Source organism: Culex pipiens, chromosome 2 (genome assembly GCF_016801865.2).
Source record: "Culex pipiens pallens isolate TS chromosome 2, TS_CPP_V2, whole genome shotgun sequence".
Classification (NCBI taxonomy): Eukaryota; Metazoa; Arthropoda; class Insecta; order Diptera; family Culicidae; genus Culex; species Culex pipiens.
In genome coordinates, this window is record NC_068938.1 from 55,642,465 (window position 1) to 55,661,095 (window position 18,631).

The 18,631-nt window shown below is 39.7% G+C and overlaps 4 protein-coding genes and 1 pseudogene across 4 annotated transcripts; 3 read left to right on the forward strand and 2 right to left on the reverse strand.

Annotated features, from left to right (window-relative positions):
• The first annotated feature begins 237 nt into the window (after positions 1-237).
• Positions 238-1,368, forward strand: LOC120430745 (serine protease snake-like; annotated as a pseudogene).
• A 4,419-nt stretch (positions 1,369-5,787) lies between these two features.
• LOC120430742 (serine protease snake-like) lies at positions 5,788-7,425 on the reverse strand. Its single transcript, XM_039595849.2, has 4 exons — positions 7,309-7,425; positions 6,803-6,823; positions 6,226-6,747; positions 5,788-6,168 (listed from the first exon to the last, which is right to left on the reverse strand). Exons 1-4 carry the CDS (start codon positions 7,358-7,360, stop codon positions 5,843-5,845), a joined length of 921 nt encoding a protein of 306 aa, XP_039451783.1. The 5' UTR covers positions 7,361-7,425; the 3' UTR covers positions 5,788-5,842.
• Positions 7,426-11,309: 3,884 nt separating this feature from the next.
• LOC120430743 (serine protease snake-like) lies at positions 11,310-12,521 on the reverse strand. Its single transcript, XM_039595850.2, has 3 exons — positions 12,407-12,521; positions 11,858-12,349; positions 11,310-11,803 (listed from the first exon to the last, which is right to left on the reverse strand). The coding sequence occupies exons 1-3, from the start codon at positions 12,483-12,485 to the stop codon at positions 11,478-11,480; spliced, it is 897 nt and encodes a 298-aa protein (XP_039451784.1). The 5' UTR covers positions 12,486-12,521; the 3' UTR covers positions 11,310-11,477.
• Positions 12,522-13,471: 950 nt separating this feature from the next.
• LOC120430746 (serine protease snake-like) lies at positions 13,472-14,821 on the forward strand. Its single transcript, XM_039595851.2, has 4 exons — positions 13,472-13,599; positions 13,663-13,683; positions 13,740-14,261; positions 14,318-14,821. Exons 1-4 carry the CDS (start codon positions 13,542-13,544, stop codon positions 14,686-14,688), a joined length of 972 nt encoding a protein of 323 aa, XP_039451785.1. The 5' UTR covers positions 13,472-13,541; the 3' UTR covers positions 14,689-14,821.
• A 31-nt stretch (positions 14,822-14,852) lies between these two features.
• LOC120430747 (serine protease snake-like) lies at positions 14,853-16,126 on the forward strand. The gene is made up of 3 exons (XM_039595852.2): positions 14,853-15,051; positions 15,150-15,170; positions 15,230-16,126. The coding sequence occupies exons 1-3, from the start codon at positions 14,988-14,990 to the stop codon at positions 16,087-16,089; spliced, it is 945 nt and encodes a 314-aa protein (XP_039451786.1). The 5' UTR covers positions 14,853-14,987; the 3' UTR covers positions 16,090-16,126.
• Positions 16,127-18,631: the final 2,505 nt, after the last annotated feature.

Below are 18,631 nucleotides of genomic sequence, written 5' to 3' on the forward strand. Positions count from 1 at the left end.
TAAATTTTGTCCGAAAGATTCCGGTTTTTTTCAAGTTTTTTGTAGAACAAAAGTTGCTCCCGAGGTCGCTTCTCAAAACCGAAAAAATTATATTTGGCGAGGAAAAGTTTGAGTTCCCTTATTTATTTTGTTTTCTGTAATGCCGAATCTATAAACATTGATAAAAATATTCAATTTCAACCCATCCTTTATGTCGCCAAAAATACTTCTTGACATTTCAAGTCAGGAGTTCAAAGGTTACCATTTTGCAATGTGGTTGTTTCAGCGTAGACACCGGCCTACAGTTGGTTGGTTCATTTGCTGTTTGCTGTCCGAACAATGAGCGCTTCAATTCGTTCTATTTTACATTTGTCCGTGCTTAGCTGGTGTATTTGCGTTCTACTAGCGAGTGGCATAGCTGAAAAAAGTAGATTTGCTTCTGTAAAAATTTAATAAATATGAAATAATACAAATTTTGCTTTCAGAATGCTCCGAATACCGTCAGCTACGGTTAGTGACGAAGCCTCTGATAAGGTACACCACCTGCTCGGATGGCACACCCCAGGCAGCTAAATCGGCACAATCCGGAGAGTTTCCACACTACGCATTGCTCGGATGGTTCCGTGCGAACAGTACGACGGACCGACTCAACTTCCGCTGTGGAGGAGCACTGATCAGTGAACGATTCGTACTGACGGCAGCGCACTGTCTCAAGAAGGGACGTCCGGATGTGGTCAGACTTGGTAGTAAAAGCAGTGATGCCGATTTCAACAATCAGACGGACTTTCGAGTCGAGTCTGTTAAGAGGCATGAAAAGCACAGAATGGACAAATCCTATCACGACATCGCACTGATAAAGTGCTTTTAGCTATCGGATTCGACCCGCATGTGTGTGGACGGAACTGGAATTAAATGACTCGACGGTGATTTCATCGGGTTTTAGCACAACCAACCCAGAAGGTAAAGCGAACCATGGTAGAATCTTGTTGTTCCTAAATCAAGTCTCATTTCCAGAAAATGGACCTTCAAAAACGATGCAAAAAACCAGCCTCGACCTGCTGGACAAACAATCCTGCCAGGCCCAGTTCAGCGGTGATCGAAAGCTGTTCCGAGGCATCGCGAGTGATCAGCTGTGCGTGGGAAGTGTCGCCCACCGCAGCGATGCTTGCCGAGGCGATTCCGGAGGTCCGCTGGTTGTGCGAACCGAGGGCAGCGGCTGTATGGCCCACGTGGTGGCACTTTCCTCGAGTGGAACGGCCTGCGGTGTAGGCAACTCGGCGGCGGTGTGCACCCGGGTTGCGGCGTACCGCGACTGGATCGAACGGATCGTGTGGCCGATCATGGAAGGGGTAGAGAAGTGAAAATAAATTATTTTTTGTACTATGTATAGATCTTGCAGTTTCCAAAGACAAACGGTGTTTTTTCGAGGAATCCAATAATACAAATTCAATCTAAACGTTTATTTAGGTAAAGCAGCTCTATTCTTCCGACTGCCAATCATGCTTTTCAATCCATTGAACATATGCGGAAACTTTCGTTTAAATCGTTGGAGATCTCCCAATGGCACACGAAGAACTTTAAATTTTAAAAATATTTTGTTGAGAAAAATGCAGATCAAGTTTGTCCCACACAAAAGGATACGTGTTGAGTTTTCACGGAAAAACTGTATTTTCACCAGATTTCTGGAACAAAGTACTGAATATGTTTGATTTTTTTGAAAAAGCACACGATTTTTAACCAAACTGCATCAATTACTCAAAAGTGATAAAAATGCATATAGGACATTTATGCGAACAGGGGCAGTACATTTCCATTAAAAAACAAAAGCGCAAAATGACACAGTTATTTGTTATTTTTTTGATTTTGATGAAATTATGTCCGTGAATTCACTATGTCAAATAATCTATAACATAAGAAATGCATTTTCTGATCGATTTTGAGTCTTCGGCAAAGTTGTTATCATCACTTTTCAGAAAAATTAGATTTACGAAAAAAAAAACTTTTTGTTTAATTTGACTTTTTGACAAAATGTGCAAACAATTCTTTAATTTTGAGAAAAAAATATAGTTAAGGGGATTTAAAATTGCACTACAGCTGAGGATAGTGTAGAACCACATACCGAAAACATGATTTTTTGAAAAAGTAAACATTGCCAAAAAAATATGTTTTTGGATGCAAATTGTACGGTTGAAAAGACAAATCATTTTCAAAAAATACCGTTTTCAAATATGAAGATTTTTAAGGCAATTTTTCAAAAAAAATAAAATATTTCTACCAATTAAAAATACTTTTTAAATGAAAAGCACCCTGAACAATTCCAGCACAAAACCAAGGTTCAGGTGCTTTTTACTTGTCTTTCAACGATCTCAACGAAACTTTGTAGACATGTTATGCTAGGGTAATATACCGTCATCTGGGGCAAATCGGGACTACAGTCTCAATAGGGACAGCAGCGTTTAGAGCACTTAAAGGTTTTAAATTTGGAAATGGATTTACACATTTTGTTGGGTTGAGTCTGTTCTATCCGAAACCAATCAGAAAAATCAAAATATTATGCTTTAACATAGTTAAAACTGTTGTCCCAATTCGCCCCAGTTGACGGTAAGCCATTTTTGAGTATATCGAGATAATTGTAAGTGAAATTTGAGAAGGGAGTAATATATTCAAGTATTTGAGTTTTTGCTTATTGATGTATTGGTATTTCTCAAAGATACTGTTACTATATTTTTTTATTTTTATGTTTAAAAGTCAAAGGTGAAGGTGAACCACAATTTTTTGCTCATTTTTTGTGAGAATTGTTTAAATGTAAAGGCAAGATTATAAATCCCTCATAAAAAATCATATATTCGAACCGTACTAGAAATAAAACATTTTAAGAAGAAAACACATTTTCTAGACTAAAACATAATGTCATATATGGGTCATTCCACCTGAAGTGTGCAAGAAAAAATGCAAATTTTGAAAATTACCATCTCCGATTCTGCTCAAATTTGGCAGAGCTGTTGAGACTATTAAAACATGCAAAAATCCCGAATTTCATTCAAATCGGACCACCCCCTCCATTGTTGTACCCTCCCAAAAAATCGACTTTTTAGCGATTTTTGAGCGAAAACCCTATCTTCAAACGACGATAACTCAGGAACCACAAATCTTAGAGGGTCGGTCTTATACTCAATTTTGAAGCTGTATCGTCTTCCAAGATTTCGAAATGGTTGACAAACAAAAAAAAATATTGTTCGGACGGTGTCGAAATCAACACCATTGAATTTGATCTTAATCAGATAATAAATCAGATTAATCTTTGTGATTTTCTTAAATTTTTCAGTTTTATACTTTCCAGAAATCCTCCTCCTTAATCATGATTCACGAGAGTTTTATTCATGATGATTCACAACCCTTTCAACAGAATTCATTTTCATTGAGAAGAACATGAGAAATGGTAAAATCCGTAAAAAATCACTTTGACCCAATCTCACCCCCCAGACCCAATGTCACCCCCACTGACGGTAGCAGTTATTGATCAGCGCGCCCGAGTGCTTCTAGCATATGCGGCAAATAAAGCAAATACAGGTAATCTCAAATACTTAAAACTTTAAAATTCGATATCTCTGGAACGAAACATATTCCTCTCTGTCGATAAGTGATTCTTATGTAAAATTGGACGGGGAATACGATGGTGAGGTCAAATTTAAAAAAATAAATAGGGCTGTTTTGAGATACGGCCATTTAAAGTTTTCAATTGCGCAATATAGATAGAAAAAATATTTTAATCTAAATTTTGATTTTGAATTTTGAAATGGATTCTACGTCCAATTTCCTTCAAAATTGAGTCTAAGACCGACCCTCTAAGATTTGTGGTTCTTGAGATATCGTCGTTTGAAGATAGGGGTTTCGCTCAAAAATCGCCAAAAAGTCGATTTTTTGGGAGGGTACAAAAATGGAGGGGGTGGTCCGATTTGGATGACATTCGGGATTTTTGCATGTTTTGATAGTCTCAACAGCTCTGCCAAATTTGAGCAGAATCGGAGATGGTAATTTTCAAATGCTGTTCCGCTTCAGATGGAATGACCCATATATTAGGGTGGCTCGGCATGATCGATTTAATAGAACAGGCATTTTCCGGTCCCATTTGGGCCCCCAAACAACCCCTCAAAATTTGAGAGCGTTTGGATTTGACCCGGCTTTCGGCAAAGCGATTCAAATTTGTATGGAAACTGTTTTTAATCATGCGACTGACTTTTCACGATTTTTTGATCAGCCTCCTTTTGCGTGGCAGGTCTAATTTGCGATTTACACTCTTTTTCGCCCACTTTACAGTGATCAGAAAGGTCTTAAATAGAAGCTAGAAATGGGTTGACACCCTGTAGATGTGCCACCCTGTCTTCCAACCATGTTGAAATTTCTTGGAATAAGTAGCTTAACAACTTTTCCTAAGACACCAACGCTTTAAAAGGTCACCAGTAGAAGTTAGGGCTTGGTTGACACCCTGTAGGTGTGTCACCCTGCATGTCAATAATTTTAAATAAAAGCCACATTCATATACAACAACTTTTCCTAAGACACCATTTTGCTAGGTTGCTGCCTTATTAGGTTTAAAAGTATGATTTCGAAATATCTACCAAAGTACTGGCAGTGTTGGCAAGAAATATAATTTACAGCACTTATTTTGAAATGCCTCTTGTTGTGGCCGAATAGAAAAACTTTTTGTAGCAGAGGTTGAGTCGTGCTCAAAACTGAAATTTATTGGATAAGTGTTAGGAAAGAACTTCATTTTAGTAGTAACGACTTACATTAGTTGGTTTTTCTTCCTAACCAGATCGGCCAAACAAATCTCATTTATCTCCTACAATCTCCGTGTACCTGTATCATTAAATACAAATAAATTCAAGCGGCAATTTAAGTATAATTAATCAACTCACGTTTGCGAAACGGGAAATAAGCAAATCAAAGGCAATCGGCCCGAAAATGTAGGGAAATTACAAAATTAAAGAATCGTGAACTACTCGCGGTTTCACTGCTGCTTCGTTCTAAAGATATGATGTGTGTGTGTGTGTGAGTGTGTGTGTTCAAATCACTTCCGCCGGTCCGTCACTGTCACCACTGTCAGCCGGAGCGGTCGTTTCTCGGGTATTGTTTACTTCCTCACTTCTCTGTAGGACTCGACGCGGTGCGTTTAGCGGTGTTGCCTAGCAGCGGCGTCAACACCTCTTTTAAAAACACTGTATCTTTTTCCAGAAGCAAGATAGGACCATACTTTCTTCAGGAAAGTTTTAGAGGACATTCAGGGCTATGCTTCTACGGTGTTAGTTTTTTAATTGAAAGAAAAATGAAAATTATAAAAATCAAAATGTAAAAAGAGGGTTTTCCCAAACAAATTTCCATACTAATTTGAACCGCTCCCAAATTTTGGGGGGTTGTTTGGCGGCCCAAATGGGACCGGAAAATGTCTGTTCTGATTGAATTAGTTCATTTTGTATTTTTCCCATACAACTTCAAGCCACCCTAATATATATAGAAATGTTCAAAATCCATCAAAATTTGCCAAACCCCTGTTTTCTCATTTTTTTTACCGATGGTCAATAAAGAGACTTTTATGATTTTTTTTCTCATGAGGATCGATTCTTGCGAAAGGTTTTTGGTAATTTCGTCGTTTAGTTGGTTCATCTTCAAATTTAACTTTTAAGCCATATATTCGAAAAATCTCTTCGACGACTTTTATACCATGCAACGTCTTTTAGACACAGCGACTTTGTTAAATTTGAATCGATCGTTTAAAATTCTGATGGATAACCAAACAAATTTATCGTCTGCATTAGCACACTCTACGGAAATCTTTATTGAACGTCAACATAATTATAATTCTTCACTGTCCCCAAACTGTTTGCTCGATCCATCTGACGTACGGTGCCACGAAGGTGTAAATCGCGCTGGACATTCCAATCCCACACGCCTTTCCCACCGAGGTCACGCCCAACACGTGGTAAACGCAATCCTTGTCATTCAGAAGCACCTGCACTGGGCTTCCGGAATCTCCTGAGCAGGTATCTTTACGTCCAGCCAAGCTGCCAATGCACAACTGCTCGTCAGCGATGTTTCGGTTGAATTTACTTCTGTCGTTGTATTGGGCACAATGAGCTTTGTCGAGGATGTCCAGCGAGACTTTTTGCAAGATTTTTGAGGGAAAACCATCTAGAATCAAAATGATTAGATGCAGGTTCTAAACGAATGCATGAATATTCATCTTACTGTTTGTTGTCAGTCCAAATCCTGTAGCAATGACAGACGTTACATTTTTCTGGGATTCAGTCCACAAACAAGCCGGTCTGATGATCTTTGAAAAAATGACCGGTTTTGCCATCTTGACCAACGCAATATCATGGTAGCTTCTTTTGTGATTATGACTTGGATGTCTGATAGCTTGCTCAACATCAATTTCAACAAAATTTTCATACTCGTCGGATATATCGTTCACCCCAAGACGCACGATTTCAGGACGTCCCCTCTTAAGGCAATGTGCAGCGGTCAGCACGAACCGATCGCTAATCAGCGATCCGCCACAGGGAAAATCGTACTCCTCTTTGTTATCTTTCCGAGACCAACCTAAAACGGCCTGATGGGGAAACTCGCCAGGTTTCGCATCCTCCCCACCTACGATCAAATCGACGGTTTTTGAGCATAATGAGCTCTCCACTTTTTCAACTTTTGGGATTGCCGAAAGAAACAAAATCGATGCTTTTTGTTTTGTCAAGTCTAGATACTTGGAGCATTCTGTTGAAAATGGAACAGTTAAAAGTCTGCATAGTTCAATGCTAATATTACATACTTTCCTTTGCGATGTTTTGCCCTTAAAAAAAAGAAGAATGTTTAAAGCTTTTTAACGCTGGAACGCACAACGCTAAAACGCTAAAATCAATTCGCTGGCTCTCGGGCATAACTCAACCAATCGGTACGATTCTAGATTCCTGTGATTAGAAAGAATGTCTATATGATCCTAAAATTTTGCAAAACTCGGTTTGATCATATCTATAATTTTTGCGATCAAAACATCTTTTCAATTTTTTTATCGCGCTGCCTTCGCGGAATTTTGAGCGATTTTTTTTAAAACGCACGAAAAAAGGTGGAACGATGTTTTTGACCCTAAAAAATTACAGGTTTGGAAAAATCGAGTTCTGCAAAGTTCTAGGATCATCTTAACATCCTTACCACGCACTGGAAAAAAGAATCATTCCGATTGGTCGAGTCATGCCCGAGAACTAGCCAGTTGAAGTTACCGTTCCAACTTTTTGTGTGCCTTGGAAGTTGAAATACTGTTTATAATTCAAAAACTACCTTGGACAAACAAAATGCACAACGCTAGCACTATGCCGCTAGAAAATTGCATTCTCTGAATGCCAGTGAGAAAGACTGTGCCAAGTTGATAGTCGCAACAAAACTGTCGTACTAACGTCGACGGTTCAAGTTATATCACAGCTAGCCTGAGTGGAGAAAATACTCAAACCGGATTGGCAAGCATGAAGAGGTAGACAATAGTAGCAAGTCGACGTCGCACCCGCCATTTCGACGTTCCGAGAAAAACGCGTTTTAATGTTTGACCTTGAATAAACAAAAACGAAAGCACGAATTTTGGGGATCTGTAAAAGTCAAAAGGTGAGGCATTGTGAGCTACACAAAATGGCGTTCTTAACTCAATTGGGCCCAAAATGCACGTACGACAATTTAGCACGACGGCGACGAAGTATTCTATTGAACTACAAATCAGTTTGAGGGTTAGCAAGAAAACTAAAATTAATCGGGAATGTTTATCCGTTTGATTATCAAGTAATGATTAATATATAAATCTGATGTAAGATACAGGCCATGTTGAACTCGAAATGGGTACTTTTATGGCACTCACTTCAACTCGGGTTACCTCCAATTGTACTGTTGACTTTTTGTGCCCTTTTTCTGTTACGTAGTTCAAATTTTGGGAAATCCAAAGAAAATGGGATTTCACACCTTTTAATTTGGGTCTCCTCGTGTTTGGAATTAAAATTTTGCAGTGTTAAGCTAGCAAAGTACGCTGGGGCTTTGAAGCCAAAAAACACTGCTGAGCGATTCTCTCATGAATGATCACAATTATTGAGAATATTTCTCTTGTTTTGTTTTTATTTGAATGAAAATTAGTTTGTACTTTTTCGAATATCTTTTTAAAATTACAAATATCTTTTGATTTAGAACTTATTTTCGAGTCGTTTGTCGTCTTTGTTGAAAAGTAGGAGAATTATACCCATTTTAATCAGTCTAATCGGATAATCATTTTATTCGGAAGATCATTTCAGTGGTATTTGAAGGTATTGATTTTCCATTCTGTTATTTTTGGTAAGGAAAAGTAGGACGTTTCGTTTCTCCAGAAAGACAGGATAGATTGACAGTATAACAGCGGAATTGCAAAAAAATACTTTACTTTCATTCGACCTCCTAGACCCACCTTTACGTATACATATCGACTCGGATTCAAATTTTAAGCAAATTTCTGTGCGCGTGTATGTCTGTCTTAAAGCTCCTAGTTAACATTATGAAGTTGAGAAAAGTACTTCAAAAGTTATGCTTAAAAAAACGATTTTGGGTTCAGAAGAATGTAAAGATTGTGGTTTTTATTAAAAAAAAATAACTCGTCTTGTTATATATTTTTAGAAAGGCTCATGAAAAACCTTCCCGGTTAGCAAAAAAGATTAAAGATCTATTAACCTTTCAGAAGTTATAAGCACTTACGTGATATTTTAAGTACATTTTGGAGGCCGGATCTGACAATATTTTATTGAACATGATGTCCGGATCCATCATGCGACTGTTTATTAGTTGAATAATTGAAGGACCTTTCAAATAAGTAAAAAAATCATAAATCTGGTAACCCTATCAAAAGTTATGAGCACTTAACTGCTTTTTGTACATTTTTTGGAATTCGGATATTCGATGTTCTGATGAAACCGATGACCAGGTCTTTTATGCTAGTCTACTAGTCATTAGTTTAACAATTGAAATACCATTCAAATGAACCTAAAACATTGAATATTGAAGAAGTTATGGGCACTTAGGTGATATTTTAGTAGTTTTCAGAATCTGGATCTCACAAATAAAACTCTATTGATATTGAAAATATTGTTGTACCTTTGAAAATAAACCTGATTTAAATTTGAAACATTCGGCTCCCCTCCCACTAACATTTACACACAAGGTTATCTGTAATTACTATTAGCTTTAAGTAAAATGTAATTATAAAAGCCGACTCGGTCCTAACCAGGTCCCAGCACCGAAAAGGACCTAATAAAAATAATTTTATGAAAAAATAAATAAATTTGAAACACAGAATTACACAATTTTCAATTTTCTCATTTATGAAAAACTTTTCTTACATTTTTATGTGTGTCTTATTTAATTTTAAGAAGTTTTAAATGAATTTATCTAGCTTAGTTTTTTTTATACATATATTATCAAGCAAATCATATACATCCAATCATCATATTTTCCTTGGAATCTTTTTTTTTTTAATTTTCCGGTCACTTTTCCATTATTTTGTGCATGTATTTCACACATGAATCTTACCCTGTATTGCTGCACAAAGGTTGGTTTTTCTAGTTACTTTAGTTTAAATAATGACTAAAGCTGATCTCGAGGAAATCATTTTTTTAAGAACATTGACAAAGTTAAATAAAACAAGTTTAACCAAACCCTTGATCATGAACAAAATAACAGTTTTTTTTCCAGTGGGTTTGATATGCATAACATAATAGATTGAAAAATGATATTTTCGCTAACTTTCGGTCGAAGTTTGGCTGAATGGTAATTCAATAACGTCATGATTCGAAATCCGGACACTTAGTAGCATATCATTTTTGTTATAGCTGGCAAAAAATCATGTAATAAGTTGGAAATGTAGAAATATCATCAGGATGTAGTATAAACAGTCAGTTTCAAGAAAATGCATGCAAAATATGTCTTTTCTAACAATTTTTCATCAGAATTTTAAAATTAAAATGACATGTTGTGCTTCGAATCCTGGACACTGATAAAAGCTGTTTCGAAATCCGGACACTTTTGCTTCGAATTCCGGACACTCGATTTTACTTATGAATCGCACAAATTTGGACTGAAATGTAATTGATTGGCATTCTTTAGGTCTCAAATAAGCTGTTAACATCAAAACAATCGATAGTTTATATAAAAATTTGCTTGAATTTAAGGAAATCGAAACCATAAATTTCTGCTTTGCCTTCCCGGTGCTTCGAACGCCTATGAAATATTTCAAGTGAAATGTTTCGCATTTTTGGTAAACTTATAATTTTATTGTATTTAATTGTTTTGGCATTAACTACAGCGTTCAAACAAACTTTAAATAAAAGTTTATGTTGGAATTCATCAAATAACACAGTTTTGACATCCATAATGCGAACTTATATCCGAATAATTGATAAAACAAGATGAAGTGTCCGGGTTTCGAAGCGTCCGGGAATTCGAATCATGACGTTAGTTAAATGATCGGAAAATCCAAAACTCTATTACTTTTCTTAAACTCGTTTTGTTTTGTTAAATCTGAATAAAAATTGTTCGGCCCAATATTGCGCAATTCTCACTAACTTGGACTTCGCACTAAATTATTACTATAAATCGCACTATTGCGACTTGTCAAACTGGCATGAGAAATTTTAATTTTCTCAAAAATTGATCAAAGCGAGCCGATGTTGCTCACCTGTCAATCGCAATTTTAAAGTGCGAAGTTTGGTGGAAACTGCGACTGGAAATGTTAATAAACAACTGCTGGTTGCCTAGTTTTTGGAAATTTTGTTGTTAAAAGTGCGAGAGAAAAGTGCGGGTCAAATCCAAGTTACAGTGCAAGGATCAATACACTAATCATTGCAATAAAAGTGAAAAGCTCGAACAAGTTTTTTTTAATGATTTTATGTACATCGTTTTACGGACCTAAGCTGTACTCAGGTCGCAAACTTTAGCTTTTTGCTTGAAAAAAAAAATCTTTTTGGGACCATCCATAATCCACGTGGACACTTTTTTGAGTTGTCAGACCGCCCCCTCCCCGCCTCGTGGACAATTTCCATACAAAACAAATCTTTTTTGTGTGAACTGTGGACAATCGCTGAAACCCCCCACCCTCCCCCCTAAGGTGTCCAAGTAGTTTATGAATGGTCCCTATGCTGGACAGATGTAAGAATGATTAAATGGCCACAGTAGGTTTATTTTATATTTCTAGGGATTTTTTTCTCGAAATATCAAACAGTGAATGCACAAGACGGTAAAATAGTTATAATATTGTTATTTAAACAGTTATAAAAGCACCATAACAAAATAATAAGATTTACTTTTCAAAAATCATAATATATATCGAAGCTGCATGTGTGTGAGTAAATGTAAACCATGGGATATTTTAACAGATAACAACAAGAATTCGAAATAGAAAAGCAATAGTCTACTGCAGACCGGACTCGGACCTCAAATGTCTCAACCAATTACCCCCAAACAATCGCCTCGATCCAATCGACGTAGCTGGCAACTCGGGTGTAAACCGACGGTGACTCAACGGCATCGCAAACCAGCGTCGAAACGATTCCAACCACGTGGTAGGTGCAGCTGGTCGTCGGCGATGTCTGCACCTGCACGGGCGCTCCCGAATCGGTCAGGCAAACGTCGGCCTTCCGCTGGTTACCCCCCAGGCACAGCTGGCTGTCGATGATTCCGCGGGGGAACTTGGCCAGGTTGGCGTGCTGTTCTTCGCACAGCTTAGTGTTCAGGACGTCCAGGGGCTCCTTTTTCGCCAGGTCGATGACGTCACCCTCTGAAAGGTGGAACTTGGTAAGTTGGGTTCATTTTTGGAGGGCCGGATTGTTACCTAGGATATCGTACAGTCCAAATCCGGCCGTGATCACGGTCATGTTAAGCTCATCCTCCGTCCACAAACAGGCTGGTTGAACCAAACGGTTGAAAGTGACCGGTTCACTCAGCTTGATCAGCGCGATGTCATTGTAGACGGCGCTGGCACTGTATTCGGGATGTACAACGGTGGACTCAACGGGCACGTCCACCTGACCAGCGTCCTCCGATCGGATACTGTGCTCGCCAAGCCTCACGATCGCCGGGGGTTCCCGGTTAAGGCAGTGAGCTGCCGTAAGGACGTACCGATCGCTGACCAGCGCTCCACCACACTGCAGGTCATACTGGTCCGGGTCGTCCAGTTTGGGCCAGCCGAGCAGAACCTGATGGGGGAATTCACCCGGCAGTGGGCGGTCGTTTTCCGATCTCGGGCAGCCGCTTTGCAACGAAACGGGCTTTGGTCCAGTTGCGAAGTATTCCGCTGTGCTGACTGCTTGGTATTCGATGCATTCTGTTAAAAAAGAAAAATAAATTAGATTTGATCTACCGAGTGTCCGAGGGAACTTACTCTTGACCGCAATCCGTTGGCCCTGAGCCAGCAGGAAACAGAATGTCACTAGAAGACAGCTGTAGAAGAATCGTCCCATTTTTGCTTTACAAGAGCTTCAAAAGGTCTGATGCGGCTGCAATGAAATTCATCGGTGTTTTATAGCAGTTTCTTTATGTTAATTGCAAGGCGAATAAATTTATTCCAATTATTAACGCGCAAAAGGTCAACTCTTGGCAATAGGTGGCCGTATTTGATGAAAGATTGAATTTTTAGATTAGAATAAGTTTAAGAAAGTAAAAGAACCATCTCAACCCAATCAATCTTGGGTATTTTGTCGCATGGCAGGTTATGGACTCGGTCCGAATTCCGTTCAATTCGTAAGTTCTAATACTGTAAACGAATTTGTTTTGCAATTGTGTTGATATAAACTTGCTTGCTCACTTCCCATTAAGATATTTATTGCTTGATATAGGTTGACAACGCTTTACGTAATCGAACGTTAGGTGCCCAATAGATATACTTGTCGTTTCCATATCTAAATATGTTTGCAAAGATAAAAGCAAAGATCGTTTTGTTTGGTTGGCCGTTCTGTACGCTATCTCAAAGTTAGGCTGAATATGGTTGCTGGAGTCTCGAGTTACAATTAAACATGTTTACGGAAGACGGTCATCTACGTGTGTCAAACGCGTTTTGATCTGAAATCCCTTTGGCAAGTTGTCGCACTTACATCAATTTACAGGGTGTGTCAAGATAGCACGACACGATTGAACCTTTTTTCATTTGAAAAGTGACAACAATGCACGGAGTTTTCCTGCTTTTTATTGAATGTCTCAGGATTGAAATCGAAATTTGAGGATCTGTGAAAGGCAAAAGGTGAGGCATCGAGATTTGTACAAAATGGCGTTTTAACTCACTTTGTCCCAAAATGCACGTACGACAAGATACCACGAAAATGATGATGTGCTAAAAAATTTCAAAATGATGCTCCAACGATCCATTCCAAGCCAGTTAGTTCATGGGGAATCCCCAAACAACAAACCGGTTCCCGGTGTCGAACATTCGCGAACTGTAGTTTGGGCCCACCTTTTATGATTCCAGCTACAATGTTGCGATCATGGCCCATCAGTAGCTTCTTCCTCGCCATAACACACAGATGATTTCGGCATTTCGCTGTAGTTTGTTCCTGCTGGGGTACTTCCTCGTAGTTCAAGGTGCTTTTGTTCAAATTTGGAGGTTAACATGTTGGTCATTTGTTTTTGTGTTCTTTATTTTAGGGGAACGAATCGCCGAGCAAAGTAAGTTAAAATTTTATCAAGTTTGTCGAACTTTTTCGAAGATCGTTTTGTTCCAGAATGTTCCGAATACCAAAAGCTGAGCACGAAAAAGACGGTGATCATTCCGCTGACTGTGAAGCCCAAACCAGTGTCCTTTGCGGGATCTGACTGCTCCGAAACGGTGGACCTGATCGTTGGTGGCGAAGCAGCCAAGCCCGGCGAGTTCCCACACCAAGCACTGTTGGGATATCCGGACGCGGACGGCCCTGAGGGTTATCGTTTCGATTGTGGAGGATCGCTGATCAGTGAGCGCTTTATTCTGACGGCAGCCCATTGCTTCGTGAATGGATATCCGACGATCGTTCGACTTGGCGAGCACAATTTGCGGAACGAATGGGACGATCAGGTGGACTTTGAAATTCAATCCATCAAAAAATATCCGGATTACAGGCATCGATTGGCCTACCACGATATAGCTCTTATTGAGCTAAGTACCGAGGTGAGGTTCTCCAAGCTGATCCGGCCAGCATGCCTGTGGACAGGCTCAACAATCGATGTTCCGTCGGTGATTGCTACCGGCTTTGGACTCAACGAGACAGGTTAGAAACTGGATATTCTTAAATTGAAATGTACCAAAACGAACCAACTCTTTAAGCTGGCGAAAAAGCGGACGTTCTTCAAAAGGTGCAACTTGATTTCCTAGATCATGCAGTCTGTGAGAAAGCATTTACCAGTGAAAGGAAGTTTTCCCGCGGTGTTCTGGACAGCCAGCTGTGCATTGGAAGCACTCGCGGTGGCAAGGACACCTGCCAGGGGGACTCCGGAGGTCCGGTGCAGGTGATCACGGAGCCCAAGGGATGCACGTACCACATCCTCGGCGTGACATCGACCTCGCTTGGAGGGTGTGGCTTGGGGAACTCTGCTGCGATCTACACCAAGGTGTTCAGCTATATCGATTGGATCGAAGACGTTGTGTGGGGCGTAAAGCCCGATGACGGTGCAATTAGATTTTTGGATGATGACTAAATCCGGGGTACAAATTTGTTCCCAGTCCTAGTTAGTTTTGATAAGAGATAAGAGTTGATTCAATTTTATTTGCTAAATAAAGATCTAATTCGAGAAAAAATAAAAGCACTTTGCAGCCAAGGGTTAACCCCGTTCGTTTATAAATAGTAGCCTCGACGCGTGGTCAATTATAACCGTTTAACGCGGACTTACGTCGAGTCGTGAACTCATCAAGAGCCACACGAATATTCGCACACACAAGAGTCAACGTTTGACCATATTCTCGTCGGGGCCGGTTGTTATTGGTAGTCTGCTTCGCGATGTCCGCCGCACTGCTGCGCTGTGGATTGGTGCTTCTGCTGCTGTTTTGCCTGCTCGTTCAAGGTAACTCGAAGGTGTTTAGCGTATTCCAAGGTTGCGCAGGTCAGCTAATCTATTTTACTTGATTTTTTTTTCTCTCTTTCCTGTTCGATGGGTCTTAGGCCAGCGGATAGCGGAGAAAAGTGAGTTGTCTAGTTGATGAAATTAGTGTGATATTGAAACAAACTACGTTTGCTTTTAGAATGTTCCGAGTATCGCAAAAAGACGATTCAAACGTCTATGATAATCCCGTTGACGATCAACCCTAGGCCCATCCAGATCCAACGGTTCAACTGTTCCAAGACGGTGGATTTGATCGTTGGCGGTGAAGCGGCCAAGCCTGGAGAGTTCCCTCATCAAGCACTGTTAGGCTACGCGGATGCAAGTGCCCCGGAAGGCTACAGGTTTGATTGCGGAGGATCGCTGATCAGCGAGCGATTTGTACTGACGGCAGCCCACTGCTTCGCCAAAGGGTATCCGAAAATCATTCGGCTCGGAGAGCATAGCTTAAATGATGAATACGATAATCAGGTTGATTTTAACATTGAAAAGTTTTTCAAGCATCCCGATCACAGGTTTAAAAGCACCTACAATGACATTGCGCTGATCAAGCTGGATCAGAACGTGAAATTCTCCAAAATAATACGACCCGCATGTCTTTGGACCGGTTCAGCCTTCAACGTTTCCTCGGTGATCGCAACCGGCTTCGGGCTCAACGACACAGCTGGGGATAAGGCCGACATTCTTCAAAAGGTTATGCTGGACTTCCTGGATCGCGAACAGTGTGACGAAAAGTTTGGCAGGATGGAGAAGTTTCCACGTGGAGTTGTGGACAGTCAGCTGTGCATCGGGAGCAAACGCGGTGGCAAAGATACCTGCCAGGGTGACTCCGGAGGTCCGGTGCAGGTGATTACGGAGCCCAAGGGATGCACGTACCACGTTTTGGGGTTGACATCGGCTGCCCTGCAGGGCTGTGGAATCGGGCAGTCTGAGGCAATCTACACCAGGGTTTCCAGTTATATTGATTGGATTGAGAAAATTGTGTGGCCTGAAGAGACTTGATCGTAACTCAAATAAATTTAGTGTTTTGGTACAACAACGAATTTGATTTATTTTTTTTCTGAAATATCCAACTGAAAAGTCCTACAGGATTTAGAGTCGACTTTTTTTTAACATTTGTCCATGGTAGTCAAAGTCAGTGAAGCCCAGCCATTCTGGAGTCAAGTGGGAGTTATTTGGCCCAAATAATTAGACCCGTTTTTTTTTTTGTTTGGCGAATAGGGTGCACCTACTCCCAAACGGCGGTCGCATGATTGTGATGCATGGCGGCATGAAAGTATATCAGAATCTGCATGAAAACTGTCCTCATGCATTTTTTGCGATATAGGGGTATGACATTTTTGCCCGTTACCGATAATTATCGACATTACCGACAGCTTCTTGGTTGTGTTTCACAAAAAAAAAACCCCTTAACAGAACTTCTTGGTTATTGATCCGACACGCTACCACCGCGCCATGGACGCTTGATGAAATGTGAGTGAAAGAGCACCATCATATTCGTATCTTTGGAGTGTTGCTCGGGGACGGGTCAGCATTATATGTGTTGGTGAGAACTGCAGATCGCTGAAATGTTTACACGCGGGCAAAAATGATCTTCAGGCTTGCTGCAAAAAATGTTATAAAATGTGACATTTTCTGCAGCAAATCCACTATTGCAAATTTTGAGATATATTTTTCCTTTGGGTGTATCCGAAATAGGGTAATCCAAAAAATGCCGTTTTTTGTTGATTTCCGCAAAAATCACATTTTTGTTTTGGGATTTTAAGAAAAAACACGTTAAGGTCAAAATAAACTTGCTGAATATTTGAAAAGGACCTATGAAAATTTTTTTTGCTGATTTGAGGGTCTCGGGACCAAAGAGCACATGTCTGAAAATATTTTTTCCTGATTGCTTGCAATATTTCACACAACATATCCAAAAATTGCGAAAATCCACTAACACGATTTGGAGCTATGATTTTTTGAACATACATACTGGGTTTTCAGACGCGCCGCGCTCAGAAAAGGGAAGACGACAAAAACGGGTAAAAATCAACTTTTTCACTAAAACTGCGATATATTGAAAATTTTAGCGACGCACGTGGCGCCACAAAAAAAACACAGTTTTTATGTTCAAAAAATGATAGCTCCCAAAAAAATACGGGTCTAATTATTTGGGCCAAAGAACCCCCACTTCAAATTTGAGCCAAATCGGAGCACTTTTGATTTGGAGACTTCCGTATCAACAGTTCAATAGGGCGAATCTGCGTTTGTAAACAAGCAGTCTATCCCCCTCTTACTTTACGTGAACTGTCACTTGAGCAAAAGGGATAGACTGCTTGTTTACAAACGCAGATTCGCCCTATTGAACTGTAACTACGGACTTCCTGTTTGACGTGGAATGGCTGAATAATGTTTTGTAGCCTGTTTTTTTTATCACCTGTTTCTTTTTTTTATTAAGGGAAATATACTCATTTTAATCACTCTAAGCCGTTCGACCAATTCTCATCACTTTTGCAGTTTTCCGCTATTAATTCAACATTTTTAGATACATCAACAGTGGAGAGTTGCTTGCTCACTTTTATTTGAGCTATTTGTTTCTTTTGAACAGTCAAAAACACTTTATGAAAACTGTAATTCATTATCAAAGTGCTGATAGGGTATTTGTCCCTTTTTTTGGACCTACTAAGCAGAGCGCACTTTTAATTTGGTGTTTTCTCAAAGGCTGCAGTAGGCGGCCTAGCTTATATTACATGAATGAGTTGGTTATTTAATGCTAATGCTAGTACTTAATCACTTACTTTATATCGCTGTAAAAGCCCGAAAAACTCAAACATTTTTGTCCCTATTTTGAGTCTATTGCTCCTAGCATTCGACCTTCAATGTGCCTATTTTAGACCTACCTTCTGATTGGTTGGAATCTCGAAGCACGTGGCGAACTTTTTTGACGTACGGTTCAGCCTCAGCTCGAACAGTACATTCGCACAAATTCGGTCAACAAACATGCTAAATCATTGAGAAGTTTCAAGCCACAAATCAACATTAGAATGATTGATTTCACTTGCATTACGCGCATAATTAGCATGGGCAACATGTATATCATTCATTTACGAGTTTTGAACATAACTAAACAATTGTTGCTTAGCCAAACAATAAACCCGTAATATGCGAGAAAGACTGTAACGTGTGAAAAGCGCACACACACTGTCACAGTTTGTAGAATTGTCAAATGTACCGTAAATATATCCATGCTCTCCGGATGGACGAGGTGACTTTGATCAGTTATTTAATTGATTTGGTAGCAGTTTAGTAATCGTTTTTGCAATGGGATTGATCAACTCACCAACAAAAACACATTGCCGGTGGTTGGAGATTCGGGGGAAGGCTCTCATTCGTGTGTCAAACGAGGAAAGCCGTGACAAGCGGTAAGCAAAAGAGGGGAAAATTTTGGACCTAATGGGCAACTACCTATTTGCCATGAACAACGATAAGAGTAATATATTTATTCCTTTTTTTGTAATTAAAGAGGAAACAGTGAATTATTCTTGCCCACCAACATGAAGAT

Coding starts and splice junctions, on each gene's coding strand:
- LOC120430743 (XM_039595850.2), bottom strand. CDS start 12,485: ATGGGACGATTCTTCTACAGCTGTCTTCTAGTGACATTCTGTTTCCTG. Junction 12,350..12,406: donor CCAACGGATTGCGGTCAAGA/GTAAGTTCCCTC, acceptor CTTTTTTAACAG/AATGCATCGAATACCAAGCA. Junction 11,804..11,857: donor TGGACTGTACGATATCCTAG/GTAACAATCCGG, acceptor TCCACCTTTCAG/AGGGTGACGTCATCGACCTG.
- LOC120430747 (XM_039595852.2), top strand. CDS start 14,988: ATGTCCGCCGCACTGCTGCGCTGTGGATTGGTGCTTCTGCTGCTGTTT. Junction 15,052..15,149: donor GTTTTGCCTGCTCGTTCAAG/GTAACTCGAAGG, acceptor GATGGGTCTTAG/GCCAGCGGATAGCGGAGAAA. Junction 15,171..15,229: donor CCAGCGGATAGCGGAGAAAA/GTGAGTTGTCTA, acceptor GTTTGCTTTTAG/AATGTTCCGAGTATCGCAAA.
- LOC120430742 (XM_039595849.2), bottom strand. CDS start 7,360: ATGCAATTTTCTAGCGGCATAGTGCTAGCGTTGTGCATTTTGTTTGTC. Junction 6,824..7,308: donor GTGCATTTTGTTTGTCCAAG/GTAGTTTTTGAA, acceptor CTTTTTTTTAAG/GGCAAAACATCGCAAAGGAA. Junction 6,748..6,802: donor GCAAAACATCGCAAAGGAAA/GTATGTAATATT, acceptor CATTTTCAACAG/AATGCTCCAAGTATCTAGAC.
- LOC120430746 (XM_039595851.2), top strand. CDS start 13,542: ATGATTTCGGCATTTCGCTGTAGTTTGTTCCTGCTGGGGTACTTCCTC. Junction 13,600..13,662: donor GTACTTCCTCGTAGTTCAAG/GTGCTTTTGTTC, acceptor TCTTTATTTTAG/GGGAACGAATCGCCGAGCAA. Junction 13,684..13,739: donor GGAACGAATCGCCGAGCAAA/GTAAGTTAAAAT, acceptor GTTTTGTTCCAG/AATGTTCCGAATACCAAAAG.